The 20596-nt window shown below is 40.9% G+C and overlaps 1 protein-coding gene across 1 annotated transcript in view; it reads right to left on the bottom strand.

Annotated features, from left to right (window-relative positions):
* nav1b (neuron navigator 1b) overlaps positions 1–20596 on the bottom strand; it is a 96903-nt gene that overhangs the window by 23244 nt on the left and 53063 nt on the right. The window contains exons 5-6 of the mRNA XM_083971362.1: positions 15766–15868; positions 13616–13975 (exon numbers count right to left, since the gene is read on the bottom strand). Coding sequence (XP_083827488.1) covers positions 13616–13975; positions 15766–15868 — 463 coding nt within the window. The remainder of the gene's footprint in view (positions 1–13615; positions 13976–15765; positions 15869–20596) is intronic.

Here is a 20596-nt window from a genome sequence, read left to right as displayed (position 1 = left end):
GTGAACTCGTACCAGATCAAACTGGTACGACTTCACAGGTCGGAAAAACACGAGTTACGGGCTGCCTTGAACGCACCATAACAGTCCTCGTCCCTACGTCACCACATTCACGCGCATCCCTTGGCTGCACACACAGCCCTGCATGCTGTTCTCTCTCCTCATTGGATAAAAACTGTAGGATACGAGAAAAGTTTTCTCCTCGGCTCAGAGCAGAGCAGAGGGACTGACAGACCCTTGTTTCGATCCAAACACTCTATGTAAGTGATTGCTGTCGGAAGATATAACTATTTAAGACTTATATTAACACAAATATATCGCTTACTTCTGCTTTAAGATAAAAGCTCAACCGTAATTTAATGGTAAGGGTAGCAGCTTTTAAAGAGAAGTCAACACAACTGCAGTATCAGCAGGATGTGCTGATAAATCATGATGAAGAAAAAGTATGTCAACTGACCGCTCAGGGTTTAAAATGCCGTCTCTTATGCTCTAAAGGAGCAGAGAAATCAGAGTGACAGGCTCCTAAACCCTCGCTGACCCTTCCCTCCACCCCACAATGACGTCCTGCATCGCCCTAAAACAGATGCTGCCAGAGTGGCCCCTCTCGTGACTGAGGAAGGCTGGGATGGAAACTGCACAGTGGACACCAGATCTCTGGATACATTCATATTTGAATATATTTAAAATGCAGATCAGTGTGTAGAGTTCAACAAGAGGTGTAGCCTCTCAGTCAACCAAAACATCACCGGAGGATAACACTGTTCAGAGTCCAAGGGGAGTTGAAAATGGAAGGGTAAAATATTCTTATGTGCTTTAGAAGAGCAATAATGCCTTGTTGAACTTAAAAATTATATCTCCAGAGAGCTAAATGCAAGTCCAGCTTGGACTTTGTATAATTACGTTCCCCATCATTTCTTCTGGCAACCACAGGTGGCAATCAAATGTGTGTTGGCGCACGAATATGTGGCACAGTGGAAAAGGTAAATTAATAAGACCCTTTAAAAGCTGAGTCATTACTTGAGCTGAATCACTTCTTTTCCCTTTCTTTTGCTTTCCCCGCTGAGCTGAAAATGCTCTTTGTGGCTCTGCAGTCTGCAATTAGCAGAGGCAGGGAACATGGAATTGCATAGAAAAATACAGGGAGACAAAAATGGCCCATACACATTCAGAATTGGCTTTAATCACATGGCTGCAGTTGAGTTGTAGTTGCAGTTGTAAAACAGAGGCAAAGCTTAGCTTGACACTTTGTACTGGGTTTGAGCATTCTGACACATAAAAATCAACGTTTGGTGATGATGTGTGGCCACAAGGACATGACCTCAGAGTAAAAGTTTGACACAAAGGGGGAAAAAATTGAGATAAATGTATGATTTGAGAATTTTAAGTGTTTTTTGTGTTCTCGTACCATCAATAACGAGAATTCTTTTTTAAAAATGTACATTAAGCACAGATGTTCGTGGTGTGTTTGAACAATACCACCTCTGTCAGGAGCAACAGAGGGGCCATGAATAACCCCATGGGGATGTCAGGCTAAGAAGAGGCAGGAGGGTCTGTGGGCTGTTAATATTACAAGCCAAACTGTCTGCTCCCAGGGATGAAATCCAGACAGGGATAGGGGTGGGAGTTGTACACTAGCAAAGTGCATACTTCATACATAGGGTGGTAATTAACTTTTTGTTTTCCGTGGCACAGCTCCAACATCTCTCTGATTTGTGTGTGTCCGTGCTATTATTTGAGTTGGGTTGCAGTGAAAATGTTTTGATTTAAGAAGAATCAGGGATGATTGGTGAGGGGTGGAGCAGGTCGGGGGACAGTGTAATCACTGTCCAGACTTGGATGTAGATCTAACCCAGCATCATTTAAATCAAACACGTGGACTACTAACACAAGTGCTTGGCTGCCACTTTGACCAGGTTTGCAGCAATGGTGGAAGTCACTGCAAAGTACAAGAAAAGCAAGCATACTTAATATTTACCAGAGAAAAGAGAGTTCAAGTGTCTCTGTGTTAAAACCAGCTATGAGCTTTATCCTATTTAAAATCAGATGAGATAACAGTGTGAGCACAAGAATAATGCATCATGCGGTTCCGTTCAGATCTGGCACTGTCAATATTTTCTGCATCAAGGACAGAAGAGACAAGGCTCCAGGATCTGCATGCCTATGGCTGAGTGAGCGGTGAAGACACCCTCTATTATACAGATAGCTGTGGTAGCAGCACTGCAGTGTCCTCCAAGAATAAAAAACTGTTACCACAGATGTTACCATTTCTAGAGCCAAATCAGTGTCAACAAATACATCTCCTGCACATATCTTTATGATTACATCCAACCTCATGTCAAGATAATCCGCACGTGTGTGTGAAATTGTTCAACAGTAACTACCTCAAAAAGCATATATTTACTGAAAATGTGTATCATTAAAATATTAGGCTACAGTAGGCTACAATGACATTACTCAAGCACCGAATAAAGCAGCGGAAATATTATTCTACAGTGGAAAGATGCAGTTGCAAGAAAGAATAGGCAGTTTATCGACTAATGTTAAAACTCTTCTGCTGTAACGCAGTCAAAAGTCGAATATTAACACCGATTTAACGCCAGCAAATTAAATCTATTAGCCCACAGTCCCATAAAAGACACAGCCGTTATTTTTAGATAAATTATAGCCTATTTAGAGGGCAAATAGATGCAACCTCTGTAGCAAAAATCACAGCTTTAAAAAAATGTCGCAAACGTTGTCCGGTGTGGGAAAGCAGTGATGAAATATCATCATTACCTCCTTGGCGTGAAAAGTAAAGTCCTCTTAGCTCTTGGCACCGACCGCAGAGGAGCCACCTTCTCCACGAGGACGCGACCGCTCATCTGGGACCGATTTTATACAGTTTTCGGCTACAAAGCACAACTTCCGTTATTCGTCTGTGTTGCTGCTCAGATTTAAATTCATATCTTCCGCAAGCAGAGACCCCTTCTTCTTCTCTCCCATTCAGCGAGCAGAGAGGAGCAGTCGGCCACTGGACAGGCTACACCCCCTCCTCTCTCTCCCAAAAAAGAGAGAGAGAGAGAGAGAGAGAGAGAGAGAGAGAAAAAGAAGAGGGATGACGAGAACTGAGAGAGACCCCCGTATTGCTCTGTGAGGTGACGGACCACAGTATCGTGGTAACCTTGAGGTAATCTCACCGCTCGGCACCGTAAATTATTTGTGTTGATAAAATGTAGTCCAAAATGATAATTAGTTTAAAATTTGTTAATTTTCTTGCAAGTAGTGGTTTACTAAGGCTTTCATAAAGCCTATCATATCTGAAATGCTGGCTTACAAAGAACTTTCACCTTTTTTTTTTTTTTTTTTAGCACATTCAGACCACATACATAGGCAATAGGCTACAGTTAATTATAGGGCTGTTAAAAAAACATTGTTGAGTATCTAGGATGCTTTCAACCATCTGGTTGACCCATCTATGATGACAACAGTTTACATTTTTTGATCAGTATGGGAGTTTGCTAATATACAGAATATGACATAAAATGGGCAATATATAATATTTCACCATCAGTCTGTGTAAAAACGGATAGGCTAGACTATTTCATGCCTCTAGGGGTTCTCTCCATTTAATTAGTATGAACAACTCTGATGTTACATAGGGCTAAGTTACCTGAGTCTTCAAAAGAAACCCTGTTACAAGTGACCTTGTCTCCTTTGTAGATGAATAGTGCATTGTTGATCTAGGTAGTTCCCATTTTACATAGGGCTGAAAGAAGAATAGTCTATATGTTACGGTAGGCCTACTTATGCTCCAGTGATTTACGCAGTGTGTAGCACTTTCTTAGCTACAGTACTGTAGTAGGCTACCAGTAGGTCTTCTATGTTGGGAGGATTGTTATGAGGGGTCCTTTGACTTTTTCACGCTAATGCAACTTAATCAAAATATTAAGAGCTGGGAATGATAATGACAACTGCTTCTAGTTGAATTTGCCTAATTTACTGTACAATGGCAATTGGCCATGTCTGCTAAATTGGAAAAGTTAGTTTTGCAGTGAGATTTCATATGATATCAAGATCATCTTGGAAGAAGAATTTGAATTTGCAGTCTTTGTTCCCTGATGTGGAAAAATTGCAAAAAAACAAACAAACAAAACAAAAAAAATGCTCTTATAAGTTAAACAATGCCATGCCCACCACTTTTCCAACCAGTAGGCCTAGCACTTTTTTTGTCACTACTGTATGTCACTATGGGGTTTTAGACCTATGCCTACAAAAGGACTAATCATCTTTAGCTCTATGAATAAACCTTTCCAGCACCAGACCCCCCTTTACATTTAAGAGATGATTACCATGATTGATGTATGCACCTAAAAATAAAATGTGTTCCATCTTCATTAATTACCCTTCTGCTGCCAAGCTGGAAAAACTCAGTTTAAGGTAAAGACTGAATCACTGCAGTGCAACCACAAACCCACAGATGACACGAGCACCTCCAGCGAGGCATGAACAGCCTTGGAAAACCTCCCTCCCCTTCTCATTAGCAGTGGAACAGTCTCACGGTGATGATCTCACCAGATCTCCACTTTGTAAACTAACCAGGAGGTAAAGCCTCTGGGAACCACAGAGGTCCCACACCCAGTCCACTTCTTCAGTCAAAATCAGTTTAGTTTGAGTCGGGAATTACTTTCACTCAAAATGTTGTACCAAAGGATTGCACACAACAAATGACAGGAACACTTACATTTCATGTCAGATGAGATCCATTACAAAGCAGAAAAAAAGCAAAGATGCTGAAAAACAAACAAACTTTTTCAACAGCTAATATTTCAAACAAGAGGAACTTATTGACCCGTATGATGTATTACAGTTTTGAGGCTCTCTGTTTTTCCACATCCAGCCACATTTTGCAATATAAATACAGAGTCGGCTTAACTGGAATTTTAGATGACTGTGGTTTTACTTTTTGTTAAAATTAAACAACTGTTTTACTGTCAGTGCATCTGACAGACACAAAGAAAATCTCTTTAACAGAGCGCGATGCTAGGTTGATAGCAGCTTGTTGTGTCTGCCTCCATTTTTGAAAAATCCTCCTTGATCAACATCTGAAAAGGAGCTTCACCCCTCTGCTCGCTGCTCTTCCTGTTTTGCTCACACGCAACATCAAACACTCTTTTTAAATACCTGTTGGTTACTTTAAAGCTCCATTTTCTAATAGCAAAACAGAAACTTGGACGTTCATTTCATCCGGTATGATGATGAAATAAATTGTTTACAGTAGAAAAAAAGGACTGTATTTCTCATGTCTCCTGTTTATCTCAGCCAGGCCACAGAGCTGCTAAACACACTGTCATCCAAAAAGGCTTGAGGTCATGTTTGCACTGTATAGCAACAGCTGTCCTCCACTGATAACCAAATGGCTTGAGTCAGAAACATCCTTTACGTGTCTGCTTAGGTCATTCAGTTATGTTGCCACTGCCACCAAGCCTGGGTATTTACAAACTGTAAAAAAAAAAATAAAAAAATAAAAAAAAAAACAGAGATTCATCCCATCTGTGAGAAGTTACGGCACCATGAGGACCTATACTTGTTTTTATTGAGGTTACCAGACAGGAAACCATTTTCATGATATGACCTTTACTGTTGTGGCTTTTGATCCATCAACGCCGCTGTCTCCCTCTGCTGCAGTAAACTGTGCTACAGTACAATATGTGAGTCCAGAGATTTCTTATAAATATCCTCAAAGGACAGAGATATGAAATCTCACGTTCTCTGAGGGTCTTTGTAAATGTATCTAAAATATTTAGGGCTAATTGGCAGCCACTTGGTAGCAAATATGATTACAGACATTAGAGACATGGAGAAGCTGCAGTGGCATGGCACTGGCAACACGCCAGGATGAAAAGCCTTCAAACCATCAAAGGCCTCTGTCTGATTGTTGAAATCTCATTCAGGGCCATGAATATTTGTACGCAGCTGCATAAATAACCTCCACTTTTTTGGGAAAAGCTTTCCACTGGATTTTGGAGGCAGGCTACAGGGATAAGGATTTGCTCCCATTCAGCCACAGAATCATTAGTGAGGTCAGGCTCTGATGTTGGACAATAAGCTCTGGCTCTTTCATCAAATGTCATTTTTACAATTCATGATGCCAGTCAAGTCTTCTACACCAAACTGGGATCTGGCTTTGTCTTTATATGGGGAGCACTGTCAAGATGAAAAAGAAAAGACGCTTCTCAAAGCCGCTGCCAGCAATGTGTAGCACAGCATTTTCCTAAATGTACTGTAGCATAAAGATTCCCCTTGATTGAGACTGAAGGGCTCAGCCTACACTATTACAAACAGCCAAAAGTACATGGATAAGGGGGGTGTGCATACTTTTGGCAAACTAATGCATCTTCCAGCCAGGCGTTTGTGATGAGCCATAAAACAAGTATTCTCAGCAGGTAAAACTTCAAATATAAAACCTTTATAAATCTTAAAGGGGATTAAAATGTGCAGTAAACCTGGATCTGAACTGGCTTTTTTTTATGATGTGTCATGACATTAAACTTCCAGCAGGAGGCACACTGACTTTAAAGCTGGGTCTCCTGTGGCCACAGTTCAGGGTGGATGATCTAACTGTATTAAGGGAGGCACCACTTGGCATTTAGGGGAAAAAAGTAGGACTTGGATGCTCAGTAAGAGCAGTCATTCTTCATTTGATTCAGTGGTACGGTGCGGTAAATTATTTCTGAAAGCCAGCTTCACAAGAAAACAGTGTTCAGTGATTTATGTCCGTTCAAATCTCATTCATTCAGAAGGACTATGGATGAAAAATCCAGTCGAGTTTCGCATCAGCCCAGTTCTGATCCTCCCGGTGCCTAATTTTACTGTACAGACCCTAACCGTAGCTCTGCAAATTGGATTAGGCTGCCGTCATCACAGAGCAGTGTGATCAGTGTAGTAAATGGGCCTGAGATGCATCAGTGCCTGTGTCTGGGACATAAGCCGGCCACCCCATCTCCACAAAGTCCCGGAAAAAGGTCTTGTCGTCAGATTATTGGACTGGAAAAATGAATGTACAGTCTCCATCGACCTAAGACAGGAAACCCTCCCCCATCCACCCACAGATGTAGCCTACAATACAGCTGATACACACTTCATCCAGAAACCAAGTCTCAGGCTGTGCCACTTTTACAGCCTGTTAGTCTGGAATATAGTGATACTGCTGATAATGAGGCTTTCTTGTGTTGTTCTCAAACTCTTTTAACTCTAACACAAATTCATACTACTCATTTTAACTGACACATACTTCATTAACCATACTTTAACCAACTCCAACAAATGCAGTTACATGTTGTTACCAGGTACCATATGTGTTAACAAGTACCATATGATTTACATTTTCAAACATAATATTTGTGAAGAGAGTAGATGTATCATATTTTCCACCTGGGGCTGAGTATTATACTGTCGGAATCTAAACCCCACACCCAGACGACCACACGCAGACATGATACAAGGATGATTCATACACCCTGGGGTGCTGCTGTAATGGTCCATTATTCACGTGGCTGAGGATGCTGGTGAAGGTGGAGGCTTCAGGGTTCTGTTGAGGGGGTGAACGGTGGCGAGAGTCCTCCAGATCCAGATCCAGTACTTTACTGACCCTTGTTGGGGAATGAGAGCTCCATATTGACCCCAGATGTGTGAGAGCGGCTGACTTCAGAGGTCTGTGTGCACTGTGTGTTCACAGTAACTCATGGCTGGCTCTAATGGAGAAGGTTTCTCTTGTTGTTCTTTCTTAAACCACACTGAAACATGCAAATGACAAATTAACCCAGCTTGAAAGAAATATTTCAGGATGATTTGTGTGCCCCCTCCTGTGGGTGTGTGTAGTATTCAGAGTCGAGAAAACCACATCCCTTCTTACTGAGCCGTAGCCCATAAAGGACTGACCCCAAGAGGTGGTCTCACTAAACTGTAATCCCAGCAGCGCCTGCGGAAGACCAGACCAGAGGGGCCAAAGCCCAATTTCTGTGCAGATGGATTTAAGTAGGTCAGAAAACGTGTGAAGCTTCAATAGTCAGGGAAGCACTCAGTGACTACAGAGAGGTCTAACATGGGCAGGAAAGGGAAATTGAATGCAGACTGCCAGGGGCACAGATCCAGGATCAGATGACTGCAGCAAACCCTTTGTGCATTACAGAATGTGTTTGTCGATACACATAGTTTCCATGAGCGAGGCGGTAAAGTATTCCAATATTTAGAAAATTACACTCACTTTCATACTGTACATGCCAAGTCTTTAACGGATCCACTCACTAGCATGGGCAAAGCTTTATTATGGTTACCATGGCAATGGCATTGCCAAAGGAGCAAACTAAGCCCTTAAGGGCTTAGCTACAGTATACAGTAAAGAGAGCAATGAAATGCATTCAATGTGTGAGTGGAAATCTATATATAATTTCCTCTAAAACATTCAACTGTGCTTTCCCCATTAAAGGAATTAAATATTGCTTTTATTTTTGGGTCAGTCATACAGTATCCCATAACAGATTGCTTTAATAAAATAAATTTCCAAAACCAGTGCTACTGTAAGTCCTGGAAATGGCAGGACAAATGGAAATATATATATAGCTTTGAACCAATCTAATTTTGTGGTTGGCATGTCATCTTCACACCAGTCTCTCTCTCTCTGTCCTGCTGTAATTTCTCTCTCTACCTGTGCTTCTCTTCCTCTCTCTCACAAACCAGCAGCAAGCAATGCACACAAGCATCCCTCACATCCATTCAGCAGCTATTACACTGACACACAGAGCAGCCCATCAGTGGGTCAGTGGAAGACGGTTGCCATGGCAGCACATCCCGAGCCATGTTGCCGCATGATCAGAGGTGTGATGCTGCTGAACCAGTCTCCTTTCTCTGCTCTGCATTGCTGCCTGCATGCTGCTGTACAAGCTGGTACAGTCCACATCCCCCAGATGTCTACGTAGGCGCCCAAAACCATTTGTTACATTGTAGAGAATGATACAGAGGTACAGGATAATAGGCTAGTAGTCATTTTGTCCTTTTCCACAATGTGTAACCTGAAACAGCTATGATGAATCTGCTTTAGTCCATGTGGTACCATAACAAGGTCTAATCCTTTCTCCAGATGAGTGAACATAAGAATAATAAAAACATCTAATTACTATTTGATATTCTTACAGAAATGTGTCCTCTATCATGTCTACAATAAAGTCTGTGTTTAATTCATGATTATATTATAATTAACTAAGAGCATCATGGCATGGCATGTTGGCTAAATAATTACATAAATGCACAAATATTACACAACCAGCACCAACAGAAAACAACATTAGCGACTTGTTGTTGGAAATAGTTGAGCATTTAACAGCTAATTCTGCAAAATATTACTGGAGGAGGTAGTTGAAACCAAACTTCATCAGATCACCTGTAACACAGCTCCAAATTAATTTTATTATCATATTATAAATAATGACGTTTTATTCGGAGGTAAAACTATGTTTAAATGTGATTATAGCCTGTTGTGCTGCCCCCAAGTGGATAAAAAAAAACAACTAAAGCAGATTTCAGTTGAGTTACAACACTTTCGCTGGTGCGACTGAGAATTAATATTCCTTCCATTTCAGATTTTGAGAAAAAGATTGACTTTGGGTAACAACAGCTGGTACATGTAAGTGAGGCACAGCTACAGCTTTCTATGAGGTGCTGTACTGATCAATAGCTCTTTACTGTAGCTATGGGCTTCTCACCACTTCTCATCTCTGTCCGCCAAGAAGTTTGGAAATTTACCAAATGCTGAAAGAACATTTGCCTTTTTCTCATTGAGACCTTCCAATTTAAGGTCTCTAAACTGTTAATCTGCCAAGACAATACATAAATCTGTCAATAATCATGTTCAGGTCCCCTGCGTGAAATGCTCAGGTTCTGTTACAAACATTAGGCTTTCGTTCACCCCATCTACTTAATGACATTATGGAAAAAACAAGTCATTTTCCCACTGAACATCTGTATTAGACATGGAAAGTGAAGCTAAACCAAACTTCTTAAATATACTACATCTCAGTGCTTGTCAAACATAAGCCATGATTGACTCAATGCCACTGATGCTGATTAGGAGTCATAATATATATGCCAGATATGGAAAAAACAGTCATACAGCCATAATGTAATGTGATTACTGCTTTGCCCATAAACCAGTGTTTTAAATATGGCTTACAATGGGGTGATATAATATGAGTGATAGTTAAACTTTTGCCATTTTAGTGTGAAGAATGTAACCACAGGAAACGGTTTTGATTCTTGACGTGGTCAGAAGTGAAGTGGTCAACGTTAAATACGAAACCGTCTAAAACTCCTCTGAGACGTGACACACTCACTCACTGTACGGTGGTCTTAGTGAAATGAGAATGTGCTTGTTTTGGTAAATTCGACCAACATCTTAAGAAGACACAGAGTCTACTGAGGGAGATGGGAAATGATGAATAATTGTAATATTACACTACAATTTCAGTTGTGACTTAAAGTAAATAGCAACCACTGTTTTAAAAAAAAAGTTACTGTACCACATGTAATATGCAGCCTCCTAAAGTACTGTCTCTGATATTATCATAGAGTTGAATCACTGCTTCTGTAGCACTATGTCAACTGGAGGGACACTCAGAGAGCACAGACCTCCACCAAGGCCGATGTCAAACAGAACACTTCTTAGTAAACGATACAGATCTTTTTAATGGGTTTCTCCCTGGCCAATGGCCTGATCCCTTCTCCAAATCTGATGCAAATTGGTTCATACGAGTAAAGACATCACCTCCTTGGCGAAGGAAAAAAAGGCCTTACACAGTAAGTCAGGTCCGTGTGCTGTGTTTCTGACTTCTTCTATCCTCTGGTGGTCAAAAACCAATAATGCAGCTTTAATGGGTGTGGGTCTCCATGGTTTGTGTGTTGACATACAGCAATATCTCCAATGATAGCAAGTGCTAACAGATGAATGCCCCATATTTCTGAGGAACAAAAAGGAGGTTTGCATAAATGATTAAATAAAAAAACAGCCTCTGAATAATTTTTCCCATAACTCGGACAAAGCCTATCACCATGACTCTGTGTGCAACTACAGAGGCGTGACTTCTCTCTGATGGAAAGATGGAACATCATGAGAGGGTTGCCATGTATGTGGTGAGTTTATTGATGACAGACACCCAGAAGCAGTGATTAGTGTCAGCATGTATACATTTGGCCTCAGCTAGCTAGTACAGCCTGGTGTGGGTTAATCAATATCCATTAGACAGCCAGTAATATGCTGCAAGTCCAATTTGCTCCCATTTTGTACAGAGTCTTATAAAGCGTTGACCAACAACATGGCTTTTGTGCTATTATTTCACAGTCCATTTCCAGATATAGTCCAATTGGACTATTAGGTAAATTGGTTATACGTAAACTATCCAAGCATAATCTGAAAACATTCAGATATAGTTGATTATATTAGGGCTAATTTAAAATCAGTGAGATGTATGGCAATGTAAAACTGGCTTTAGCAAAAGGGAGGCACAAATTGCACCTCTCCTTACAGTCTATTTCAAGATGGTTTCCATGGTTACGCAGGAGGAGCCTGATCTATTTTCAAGAGCTGGTAGCTAATGGTTCTCAATGAGGTGAACTGTGTGTGTGTGTGTGTGTGTGTGTGTGTGTGTGTGTGTGTGTACAGTAAAATACAAATGGATCACAGAATTTGCAAGAGGATACTACCAGAAGAAAAATCAGAGCATGTGCTGCTGAGCTTGCTTCAAAAACCAGATTAGCTAGTCATCTACACCAAAGGCTTTTAGTATGTTTATGAAAGAGGCAGGATTAAGTCTTGACATACAGTACTACCGTATCCCTGCAGGAGAATCAGGGATACTACTTTAATGCAAATACAGACCAGCAAAGCAAAGAAATCAGCTCCATATCCTCCAAGTACAAGTGTGCAACCTACAGTACTCAAGGTCAAAGAGAAAATAGCCGTATTTACCTATCTTACAATTTGGCAGCCAAAGTAGGGAGGGAACATACAGAAAGATACATTTTCCATAGCATGTAGGCAAACACACCCATAATCCTCTTGGTGTGAATGGTAATAATCTACTCAGGGTGTTTAACAGTCACCTTGAAAGCATCTCCGGGGACTGATGACACCGGTGAGCGTTATGAGGCATTTCTAAAAAAGCAGTTATGTAAAAGCAGTTAGCATTTTTTGGTGCCTGTGGTTTTATAAAGCAGTGGGCAAGTTCACCTCTCGCATGTATTTGATTTGTTGTTGAGAAGAGCCGGTGCAGCAGGGGACAGGACAAAATACATGTCAGATTTAAGTGGATTTTGAGTCCATGGGTGTTTCTGTGAGGAATGGACCCATATGACATAATCCCTGTTTAATCCTGACCTTATCAGGATTCTGCTGTCTGATCTTTTTCACCTCTCTCCTCCCAAAAAATGTAAAACCTTTTCAAATGAAGCGTCCATTTTTTTTTTTTTATCTAGTAGAGCATCTCTTTTTTTAAACCATTCCCACCAAAAGTCTCATCATGTCATCCTGATTCACCTCTGCTCCACATTTTACACACCTTCACTTAAGTTGTCCTGCTTCAACTGAACACTTTTTTCTTCTTTGTTCTAATTTGTACTCTTCCTAAATGTGTCATGTCTTCCTTCTCCTCAACGCACTCTGTAGTAAGAACGTGACCTGGCTTGCGGGGCCTAGCGAGCGCTCCAGAGACTGAGCTTAAATCCCACTGCATGTGCAATGGCGATAAAGCTGCTCAGCCACACAAGAGAACTGTCCTGGATTCTTTCTCTCTTTCTCTCCCCCTCTTTTTGTGTCTGTCTCTCCCTGACTCTCCCTGTCAGTTGTCAAGTTGGGAAAGGAAATTAAATAAAGACCCTCCAAGGATGTCAAGAGGAGGACAGCAAGGGTGAAGGCAGTGAGCAGGAAGAAAAAGAGAGAGGGGGAGAGTAGGATGTAGCATTTCTATTTAAAAGGAATGTGTGATCTGAACTACTCGTTGCTTCTGTTACTGTTGACCAATACTTTATTCTGGAGCATTTATTGGGTGACCAACACAACATCTGATAAGGTCTCTCCTCTGCTAAAAAAGAATTGGTGAGGCGCTTTCTCTCACAGTCAGCAAAAACAGCCTCTGACAATGTCATGAGCACTTTGAGAAATCCTTAAAGAGTGAAAGAAAGCCCGTGTGTGTGCAGAGACTGCTGATGAAAGCTCTTTGATAGGTCTGCCAAGTGTACAAAACATCAGATATCAACACAGAGAAAAAAACCACCATGTCGGCATGAAAAAGTTTCCCCATGAAAGTTTTTGGCACTGGACTTGAATGGTAAAACATATATGGTCTGTGCAACCTAATTGGATAGTGAAATGTGGCATGAAACGATGTCCTGCAATTACAGCAGGAGGCAGATCACATGTCTGACCCCTGGGAGGCAAATGCAATTTGACAACAACTCCTTGCCGACCTTTTCAGAGTCATAAGGTAAAGGCCAGAAGGACAAACCGGTACCCAATCATCTGCGGTCAATAATTGGTACCCGTTGTCATGGTAACAAGAGGTTCAAACCAATGCTCGTCTTCAGATGCTCTTACCCATTAGCCAGGTTGTCGTCATCGTCGTCCGGCAGGCTCTTTCCTAGAAGGTCACTGTCACTCAGGTAACCGGACTTGAGATCGGTGTCGTCCACGTCCAGCCCTTCGATGAGCTCGATGCGGGACGTGCTGCTGAGGCGGCTGGAGCAGCGGGCCGGCATCGTGTGGGCGGTATACTGGGCGCCGGTCTTGCTCCCCTGGTACCCGCCGCCTGTGGCCGACGGGGCATCGCCCGCCTGGAGACGTGGGCTGGACTGGCCGTGGCGCCAGGACAGAGGTGAGGAGCGGTTGGACAGGCTAGATATGCTGCGAGCGTTTGTTTCATCACTGTCGTAGCCCACATTACTGCTTTCCATACAGCTGGACAGACACATGGGGGAAGGGTCAGCATGTCTTATCTTTAAACATGTGAGAGCAGAGAACCAAGAAAAATATTTTTCTTTCTCTGTCAGAGAACATTTAAAGAAACCCACTGTGGTATTGAGTTACTATTGAGCCATACACATCAATTGCACTGTATTGTCTTCAGGGGCAAAACCTAGAAATGTGTCATCCAAGCCCAAAGGCAAAGAGAGGAACTTCTGTATCTTTGTCTCGACATGGCATCCGTCTCTTTGAGTCATATACATTCACATTCACACTCATCATCAGCTTTGCTTTACATGACCACACCCAAGAAATGCTGCTGCAGACAGCAACACATCTCTTCCCATTATTCGTTATAGTGTTTATCATAGTCTTCCTATTCACTCATGTAAGTGGGTCAGTGTTAGAAATGTCCTCCAAATGGCTGCGAGCGTCTGTGTCTGCCGATTACATAACTAGATGAACCAGCTCACCCAAATAAATATTGCAATGGCTACGACCACGGGGATATTTTTATCCTTTGTTGATGGATAATTCATCAAAGTGAAGGTTTTGCGGTGCCACACCAGCACTGAAAGTGTGAGACTTTTTACTTTTGTCAATGAGTGATACTGTATCTTGTTGAAACAAATAATGTCTATTGAAACAACTATACAGCTCAGATCAACATGGTAGCAAATGCCAAGTACATATGTTTAACAGTGAGGTTGCATAGTTGAAAGATGTGACGGGTGATTCACATGCATTATTTAAATTAATTTGAAGAGCTCTTGATTAGTTGTTATTCTGGATTTTTGAGGTTGATACCATATCAATATTTGAGAGTTAAAAGTCTGACAAAGAAATAAATGTAAAATATTTTGATAGAATCCCAATTTCTGGTCACTAGGTGCTTGAAAACAAGATGCAGACACAAAACCCACTAAATCACAACTGATAAAGGTTTTATTATAACATTTGAGTAAACACAGGATTAGCATTTATTTGAGGCTGTGTTTTTGGGCACCTGATAGTTAAACATTTTATTGGTGTTTGCCACTGTTAAAGGAAAATATCTGGCTTGTTGATGTTTTACCAACTTGCATTAAACAGAAGCCAATACAGGCAGACAAAAGCAGTTTATACACAACCACACTGCAAATGCGAGGGAGTATAATCAAAACGGTGATCTAAATGAGGCTGAAAAGCTTCACAGAGAATCAGAAATGGCTCATAACTTCCATGATATTGGCACTATTTCAAAATACAGAGATAACTGATTTGGTTTTACTACAGGAACACTCTTTTATGAAACTTTAAAGTGAAATAAAAGCAGATCATTGTTCCTTATCTCTCAAGGTTTTTGTTAGGCATTCGCATTCCAAGGTGTTTCCAAATGAAATAAAGAACTGTTCTCCCCCAGTGTCTTGTTATGTTGTGGTTGTTGCAACAAATTATTGGGCCCAGGCCCTTTGCCTGTCGGAGCCAAACAGAGAGATGCCTAGAATGAAGTCATGACCAAGAAAAAGAGAGAAAGAAACGGGCCATTTAAGAAGAAGGATGGAAGCCAGATGTTCACCAGGTGGCAACTCTCCAAGTGGCCACAGCACAACTGTTTATAAATGATTGTTTCATGTATCGATCCAGCAAACTAGTTCACATAACAGTGTGTTTTCTTTCAGTTTAAACCATGGACAGATTTGGCCAGTGGTTTTATCCTTTGATTTGATCTTAGCCTTTTGGCAAAAGAGACACCATTATGAAACAATATAAAAAGTTCTTTGATGCAAATGTAGGGCACTTACCTGTGGCTAAGCTGGGAGCCCCGCAGACTTGACATGGTGTCCTCCAGATTCTGGCGGAGGTCAAGGACATTCTGCACGGTCCGTTTCCTCTGAGACTCAGGGTCTGTGGGTCAGTCAGGCAGAACAAAACTTTACAAAACATCCAGACAGTCAAAGTCAAAGTCAGTTAAACGCTGCTGTTTAACTGTTGTGTGTGTGTGTGTGTGTTTGTGTTTTATAAGCCACAAATGCACGCACACATACACACACATGTATTGCCTTCACGTGCATGTACATTGTTTGCATTTGTGCCTGGACTGAAGTGACAGGTGTCTTCCTTGTAAACAAGTAGCTAAAGTATGTTCACATCATAAGGCAGACTAATTTCTCTCCATGGGTCGCATCACCATAGTAACACCAGCTCTACCCCCCTCTGGACTGTCAGGGTACATCCTGAAAATCTAATACTGAAAGGTTGCCTGTAACTCAGATCACCCACCAGGGGGGTGTATGCTGACATTTGTGCCACACCAGGATCTTTGTCAAGGTACCAAGTACTTTTTTTCTCCCCAGCAATTCTAATTTCTGATCTGTGGAGTTTTCTCTCAGACTCATTCAGCAGAAGTGGCAAAGCTGAACTTCAGCCAGAACCACTTCATCTCAGATCAGCTGTTGTAGACCAAGCTGCAGTGCAATGTAAAGTGTCGAAACAGTGGGTCTTGACCATGTCAAATCAATAACCCAGAACAATTAGGAGTGTTGTTGTGTTAGCTGCAGTGACAGATGCCTCACTGTTCCAAAAACACATGGAGAGGAGATGATGTTTCCCACTGTAGCGTGTTGAGTAAAAAACCCTGTGGGGAGAAAAATGACTGGAAAAAGATCAGGGTGTCATGGGAGCAAATAATGTGGTGTTATCATAATTGGATGTTTAACTGATTAAGTTGAGTGTCTAGAGGATGTGAACTGGGAACATCACACCAAACATACAAAAGACACATGGTTTTCCCCCTTGATGAGTTCTGTAAAACTGTGTATCTGACTATTATGCAATATAGGTGAACATTGTAGGCCTACTTGCTACTGTTATTTATGATTTATGAATCTGAGATAAACATACCGGTAATTCAATTTTGGATTCATCTAAAATATGATTTTGATGGAAATTCAGCTCAGCTATGCATGCAACATGACTGATACAGTTGAGACAAGGAAAGTAAGCTTAAGAGTTCAAGAAAAACAACAAAAGCAAAACACCAATGCAATTATCAGTGTAAATCAATGGCTGCGTCCAAATCCATTATTTGGAAAATATAGGGTTATTTTGAACACAGCCAATAAGATGTGATTGTCATTCCATGATGAGCATCACCCAGCATCTTTTAACATTTTGTTTAGTTCCCCTTTTAAAATGCGGTTTGATCCTATAAATACATAGAAGAAAAACAATAAATATGTGACATGACATGTGATGTGTATCTGGTTCTCACTGTGTGCAGCTAGTTTATAGACTAGTGAACCCTCCAGGCAACCCTGTCTACAAGAAATTATATTTATACACAGTTCTTTTCCAGTCGTGTTATAGTGGTGAACACAATCACTGCCTGTGTAATGTTCACAGACAAGTAATAGATTGTGGTTTCAGTTAAATGTTAATAGAATACACATTCTGCCTTGTGTTTCAAGTCAGTAAACCAGAACTATGCTCTTTTGCTTAAACCTAACCTCAACCAATTGCTGTGGAGGACTCAATAAAAATGTTTAATAAAGCTGGATTTGTATTACAAGGCTGGATATCTGGCAATGAATGAGGATGAGTGAGTCCAGGAATAAATCTTTTAGTCACATCACTTCCAAATAATCATATTCTTATCCTATGATGCTACTAATTTACTGACAATTCATGGGAATGTCTCGAAACCAGAAATCCCAGACAAAGCCCCCCCCCCAGGTGATTCACATCTGTTGTGAATACATGTACTGCAGTCAATATGTCTGTGTTCCTGTCCAGTGAATGATGGTCCTCTGGCACCCTGCATTGCAGTCTTGCCTACAGTACAGAGAGGGGAAACTAGGCCTGAATACTGAAGCAGATCTGAATCATGAAAGTCTTATGAATGATGCAACACGACAGGAAGTGCTCTATATTGAAACAGAGCGGAGGCCGATTACTGTGAGCCAAAATTAATTCTAAAACACTGTTTAAAGGCCGTCAGCAATTAACCCTAGAAACACTACTAAATCCACATTAAGAGGTTCTTGATGTTGCACCACTGAAATATTAGCATCATTTTCATGAACAAACATGATGATCAGGGGAAGACCTTATAGTCTTTATCAGCAGTTAATTTCAAAGCGTTGTGAACTGAGTCAGCTCTTCCATAAAATCTGTACACTTCACAGCAAATGGAAAAAAAAGAAAGATGTTAACTTCATGGCACAGAACGAGAAGAGGGCGCTTTTCTTTTGGCTCAAATGGCCCAAGGGCTTTTCAGAGTTTCTCACAATGGCAGGTGAGTGGTCACAGTGAGTGAGTGAATGGAGATGGGAAAATAACCTGTTGGCTTTAAGAAAAGAAAAAAAAGAGCGTACTCAGAGGAGAGTGGTGAGACAGAGGGAGAGAGGTGAGCAATCTCAAACAACCCTTGTCATTACTATTCAAATGTATGTGACCGTTTCAGCCGCTAATGAACAGAAAAGCTACTGTACAGTGCTCTGGCTCAAGGATCACAAAAGGGTCTTGTTGCAGCTTTGCTAAAGCTTTGTTAAAACTGGCAGCATCAGATCCCTCCCCCAGATTAAGATGCAAGTCCACCAAGATATACTGTAGTCCCTTATTCAAACATGTCCCTAACTTCTACACTGTGTGAGGCAGAGAGAGAAAGAGAGAAATTAACAACAACAAAAAAAGATAGCATCTTCCATTTTGTCTTTAATATTGAACATACAAAAATAACTTGACAGTGACATTTTGGTGTTGAAAAATGTCACCATCATGCTGAGACTATGGCTGTATCTCCTTGTACCTTCTCCACAGTGACTCTACATAGCTGCAGGCCACTGCTTCGCTCATGGACGTCTTGCATGACAGATCACATACAATTAGGTTGAAATGAGGTTTGCTCATTTCCTTGTTGTTTATAGAGAGGAGCTCTTCCATGAGTCCAGCTGTCTGTTCTACTCTGATCTCTGGCTTTCTTTGTGGATATGAATCTGATGTCCTAATGACCTGGATTATATTTGTCATAGTGACTTTAAAAAATAAAAAAAAATCCCTGAATCATCCTTATTGCAGTGGCATGCAAACTACCAGTGTTGTACGACAGTCGTGGTGCACAAACTTACATGACAAGTTTAATAAATGAGCCTTTCGACAAAGTTGACCACGCTTGATGTCATATTGGTAAACAAAGAGAGCCTCTATGTTCTGATACAAAAGCATCCCTTCAGTAAAGCTTATAATGAGATATACTGCAGAAGTAGAGCACAGCATTAAGCATTAATCAGGCCTCAAATATACTGCAGAATATGAATAAAAAGATCTATTCAAAGTAACAATCATGCCCACCACTGCACAGTAAGGACATGGGACAAAAAAGGAGCGGAAAAGAGCATTCAGATAACGATATCCTGAATACATAACATCACTATTAAAGATATTTTCCTCTATTAGTCTCTGATAATTCAACTCAGTCAGTGCTGCAATTGTTTCCCCACTTTCCATTTTGGAGGCTGTTCTTCCTCTCATGGGCACAAACCACTTGACTTGTGTCACGGGGCCGCATGGGATTATAATCTTAAATGATGATACATTATTCATTAGGATGATAAACTTCCTTTTTGAGAAATAATGACTTTGAATTGATTTGCAAACATCATGGAGGACAATGCAAGGCATTTAACAGAATAGAAAGGGTGCATCACCCCAAGGCATCCTGCTGAAAATTTTATGCAATTAGGTTAATAACGCAGACGTGGGTGTGGTGCAGAAATCTGCAGGGCTCTTGGAATTTTTTTTGGGGTTGTGGTTCCACATTCAGTCACACAAAATAGAGCCAGTGATGCCATGCTGCCTGCTGCTGTCCATGGCATGTTGAATTGCTGACAGCTCTTACTTGTTTGATGTGTGTGACTAACATGAGTGATATACGTCCATATAGGGTAATGAGGCATGGATAACAGATCCAATCACCATGGATGTGTTCATTAAGATGCAACAGGGGACATGCACTTCTAATGAATAATGCATTAATGAATGATTGTGCATGAAATGCTTGTTGGTATATGACATGCTTAAGCCATGTTTGTTAAGTAGTACTTTGGGATTAAAGGAATGTAAATTAAAGCAAAGTGAGTATAACTGAGCTTTTACATTGCACTACTGTACCATCAATATTCAAATATAATATCAATATTTTCTATAAGTTTATCAAAAACCTAATTCTTAATATTCAACCTCTTTAACCTCTTATTTTACAGTGTATTAAAAAAAGAATAATGGCTATTGAAGCTTAATGCATTGTATTCAAAAGTTGCCAGAGATAAAATACAGATCATAATTATATACATCCTGCACCTGTGATTTAACGCAAAGAAAATTGCAAAACAAACAAATGATGCAGTCATCAAAACCATAGTTATTATTATTGATCAATTCCCTGTTTATTCATAGAAGTCTGCCCTATTGATAAATCTGACCCACCACCTCCAGAGAGAAAGCCATTTTCTCTGCCATTTGCGCCGTTGTAGTACACAGGGTGTAAACCATCTGTCAGAGCTCTACAGATGAATGGAGCTGGGAGGTGGCTAAATGTGTGCCTGAAATGGATTCAATATGGCATGCTGTCTTCCC

The sequence above is a fragment of the Trachurus trachurus genome, assembly GCF_905171665.1.
Source record: "Trachurus trachurus genome assembly, chromosome: 5".
In the NCBI taxonomy this organism is placed as follows: domain Eukaryota; kingdom Metazoa; phylum Chordata; class Actinopteri; order Carangiformes; family Carangidae; genus Trachurus; species Trachurus trachurus.
Note: the sequence above shows the minus strand (reverse complement) of the source record. Positions and strands in the feature narration are given on the sequence as shown.